The 1,361-nt window shown below is 39.2% G+C and overlaps 1 protein-coding gene across 1 annotated transcript; it reads right to left on the bottom strand.

Annotated features, from left to right (window-relative positions):
• Nucleotides 1-316: 316 nt before the first annotated feature.
• LOC112717889 (uncharacterized) lies at nt 317-1,024 on the bottom strand. The gene has a single exon (XM_025769814.1). The coding sequence runs from the start codon at nt 1,022-1,024 to the stop codon at nt 317-319; it is 708 nt and encodes a 235-aa protein (XP_025625599.1).
• Between the last annotated feature and the right edge of the window lie 337 nt (nt 1,025-1,361).

Genomic DNA, 1,361 nt, shown 5'->3' with positions numbered 1-1,361 from the left:
TTAATGTCAGCTTTCTATAGCCATTGAGAACGCTCCCTTTGAACTTCTGCAGCCCCAGAAAATTTCTTCCAAGTGCAAGGAGGTTTGATTTGGACAGCATTTGCAGTGCTTTCTCTGTCTTTGAATCAGACTTTTGCTCCAACTCCTCAATTTCAGCCAGAAAATACTTGAAATGGTACAAAAATGCACAAACTCAAAGTGGAATCCAAAAATATGAATTTAACACTAAAACCTGTAAAAACTTAATAAAAACTAAATGAAATATATTAAAAACTATATGAAAACTATGCCAAAAAGCGTATAAAATATCCGCTCATCAATCACTCAACTTTATTTTCTTAAATGTGGAGTGAAATAGAACATTGGCACTGGTTCCTGGGTCCAGCAAAACTTTCCGAACTATTAGGTCTCCCAATTGAATAGAGATGACAATTGGATCGTCTGAATTAAGTTCAGTTGAATTGAAATCGGACCGTTGGAACGTCATTTCAGGGAAGATGGGCAAAGTTTGATGACTGTTGATGGTGCTTTCTACAGCGATCATAGCTCGGTAAGTGAATTTACAAGTGGAGCTTGATGCTCCACCTCCAGCAAAGCCCCCAAATATGCAATTAATCACACCTCGGGGTTGATTGGGCTGAGCTGTATATGCTATGTCCTTATCCTGAGAAGATTGGTCACCGATGTATTTGTCCAGATGTCTTTGCTGAGCTAAGCGCTCGAGCAAATCTTTGGCTACAACACACTCATCAGTAGTGTGCCGGTGTTTTTTATGAAAAGCATAGTACTTTGTCTTGTCCATATTATTCGTATCTTGGTAGGTTGCAGCCTTTCGAGGAGGTTTGATTAGCTTTAAATTTAGTATTTCTTTGATGATCTCCTCCCTTTTAGTGTTGAAATGGGTATAAGATTTGTAACGCGGTGTCAACCGGAAAGGTTTTTTGTTGTCCCGAACTTTATTGTCATCCTTATTGTTTTGATTCTTCTCGGATTTTTTAGCTTGGTACAGCTCTTCAACTTCCATTTGACCCTTGGTTTTCTTTCAAAACTTGGCCAAGGTTTTGGGTTTGGCCACTATGATGGCTTCTTGAAACTTTTCGGGACAATGTCCACTTTTTATAGCATGCCGATGTACCTTAGGGTGATGGTTTGGGATGCTCATCGCTACTTTGGTAAAATGGGTGACATACTCCCTTAAACTTTTGTGCTGCCCTTGCTTGATAATGTTCAGATAGTCAGAATCATGTAGATAGATGGAAGATGCAGTGAACTAATCTTTGAATTGCTTAGCTAGCTCCTAAAAGCGTGAAATTGAACCTGCAAGCATAGATGAAAACCATTCAAGTGCAGGACCGTCTAAA

The sequence above is a fragment of the Arachis hypogaea genome, chromosome 10 (genome assembly GCF_003086295.3).
Source record: "Arachis hypogaea cultivar Tifrunner chromosome 10, arahy.Tifrunner.gnm2.J5K5, whole genome shotgun sequence".
In the NCBI taxonomy this organism is placed as follows: Eukaryota; Viridiplantae; Streptophyta; class Magnoliopsida; order Fabales; family Fabaceae; genus Arachis; species Arachis hypogaea.
The sequence above is the reverse complement of the archived record's forward strand: the minus strand, read 5'-3'. Positions and strand labels throughout refer to the sequence as shown.

Coding starts and splice junctions, on each gene's coding strand:
- LOC112717889 (XM_025769814.1), bottom strand. CDS start 1,024: ATGGAAGTTGAAGAGCTGTACCAAGCTAAAAAATCCGAGAAGAATCAA.